This window comes from Chenopodium quinoa, unplaced genomic scaffold (assembly GCF_001683475.1).
Source record: "Chenopodium quinoa cultivar QQ74 unplaced genomic scaffold, ASM168347v1, whole genome shotgun sequence".
In the NCBI taxonomy this organism is placed as follows: Eukaryota; Viridiplantae; Streptophyta; class Magnoliopsida; order Caryophyllales; family Amaranthaceae; genus Chenopodium; species Chenopodium quinoa.
The window spans coordinates 13,156,578-13,159,056 of NW_018742204.1; the positions used below are offsets into that span (position 1 = coordinate 13,156,578).

Sequence of the window (2,479 nt, forward strand, 5' to 3'; positions counted from 1 at the left end):
AAATTAAAATCAATCAAAATATTAGGATTCCACATTTTCTTATATTTTTTTAGTCATTGATTCCAAAGGTGAATAACAGCGTGAAACCGAGGGTATATAATTGGAGTCTTAATAGTATTATTAGATACCACATTAGTATCATTAAAATCTACCTAGCTAGTACATAAAAGTGATTAAACTCTATCTATACTACAACAAAATATCATGACATATATACGCCATCAGAGAATATTATAATAACACTAGTCTATTACACTATTTAATTGTACTATTTATTCACTTGATGGTATCACATATATATAATACAAATAACATACGAAACACTTAATTTAGGTACCCAATTCAGGAGGTTTTGATATTTGAAGAAGATCACAATTATTTACACAACACTTGAATCAAATGACAAAAAATGAATGGGAAGAAAGGCTGTCATTTAAGGCTTCACGTTGGCACTGTCCTTGTTAAACCACAAAACTAGTAAAAATGAGTATTAAATTTCATGTACAAACACGCTCACTCGTGGGCATGCACCAAGCAATGAGTCGACTATACATAGAAAAATACTAAAAATGTTTCATTTCTTTTTCTTTCTATCTTTGGTACCATTATTACAAAATAATGAACCAAAACTAAACAAATCTATACTTACTATAGGAATGTATGTAGTTGGAAGATTTAACACTGGATTAATCCTCAAATTATTGTTATAATTATTACCATAACCATAACTATTTCTACTAATATTATCCTTTACCTTTCCCTTTTGAGATGATTTACCATTGCCTACATTTTGTTGTTGTTGTTTGAGTGATTGTTGCTTCTTCAACTTATTTGGTGCAGAACCAGTTGAATTACTCCTTCTAAACAAACCCGAATCCGATTTCGAAAAATAATGATCACTTGTTGAATGACTTCTCCTCAACATTTTAGTCGACCCAATTAACACTTTGTTGTTACTAGTAGAAACATTACCATTATCAGAACAATTACTCAAACTGTTGTTTCTGCTAAATTTCCTCAACAACTTTGAATGAAAATTACTGGGTTTTTCTTCTTCTACTATCTTTTCCAAAAATTTGCCTGTTGATCCACTCCTAGATAATATTTTCCATGACCCAATTAACCCTTTTCTCTGATTTCTATCACAGTTCAAACTATTACTTCTCCTGAATTTCCAAAACGATTTCGCCGCAACTGCAGCATTGTTAACATCCTCCTCCTCTTCTTCTTCTATACTGTCTTCTAAGAACTCTTTTAAACTCTTTTTCCCCGTATCCGTAATCGTCGCAGACTGAAGATCCAAACAGGGTATTACTGGTACTCTTTCTACAACTGCTTCAGATTTTTTAACCTCTTCTTCATTTCTTAAGCAAGTAGGAATGATTTTTCCATCAGAGAAAAGCTCATCTGCTGACGAAGATTGAAATGTGATACTCGTATCGACATTGAAAGCAAAATCGAAAGCTGAATCGACAAAGGAGCGATCCAGCTTACAGGAATAGTCGTTGATATTGGTACTACTTGTATCGTTCTCATCCAGATCTCGAGAAAATGAAAGTCTGGGACTAATCATGCCAACGAAATTCTCGGAGAACACATCTACAGCCATTGTTGATGATGAGTATGATATGGAAGAGGGAGAAAGGAATATAAGGGTAGTAGAGAGAGAATGATAGATAATTGATTGAAGAAAGATTAATAATGAGGTTATGTTATTGAGTTGATTATTATTGAGGCTATTATTGAAGATGTGTATTTGAAGCATTGGAGGGAATATTAAGGTTGCAAGAGTGAAAACAATCACTATCAAGAAAAAGACATAGGGAAAAAATATTTAATGGTGTAACAGCACAGTTTTCTTTTCATTTTTTGTCCTGATTAATTAAGAAATTAAAATAAAATGAGCCGCCCGTAAATTAAAAAAATAAAATGCTTACATCCAACTAGATATGTTTATGGTTTTGTATATAGTCTACTCTTATTGAAAATATAGAAAAAGAGTAAGGGGGAATGTATATGATTAAGATTTTGGTTGGTGAAATTCAAGTTCTACATGTTGTTATATGGTACCGAGTATTAATTAACTGATATTCTCACGAATAAAAGGCCTTTTATGCTGACTATTTTCATTTAGATTTATTTTAATGTACGATATTCTCTTGCTATGATTATGAGGTGTATTAGAGAAAATTATTTAGATATCCTTGTCATAATTGTAAGATGTATATAATCTTTACTCCCTCCGTCCCTTAATACATAATAAAGATAAAGAGGATTTTAATTTAGGGACGGAGAGAATATTATTTTATGTAATTATTAGTATAATTATATTATGATAGATTTCCTAACAAAATTTTGATTTTCCATATTATAAGTTTATATGTTTGATCAGTGGATAAGAATGCAACCAAAGAGTTTTACAAAATTTAATACTTAAGTTCTTAAAGGTTAACATAAGTTCAAACACTACAAATTCATA

At 30.8% G+C, this 2,479-nt stretch overlaps 1 protein-coding gene across 1 annotated transcript; it reads right to left on the bottom strand.

Annotated features, from left to right (window-relative positions):
* Nucleotides 1-574: 574 nt before the first annotated feature.
* On the bottom strand, nucleotides 575-1,609 carry LOC110729356. The gene has a single exon (XM_021909117.1). The coding sequence runs from the start codon at nucleotides 1,607-1,609 to the stop codon at nucleotides 575-577; it is 1,035 nt and encodes a 344-aa protein (XP_021764809.1).
* Nucleotides 1,610-2,479: the final 870 nt, after the last annotated feature.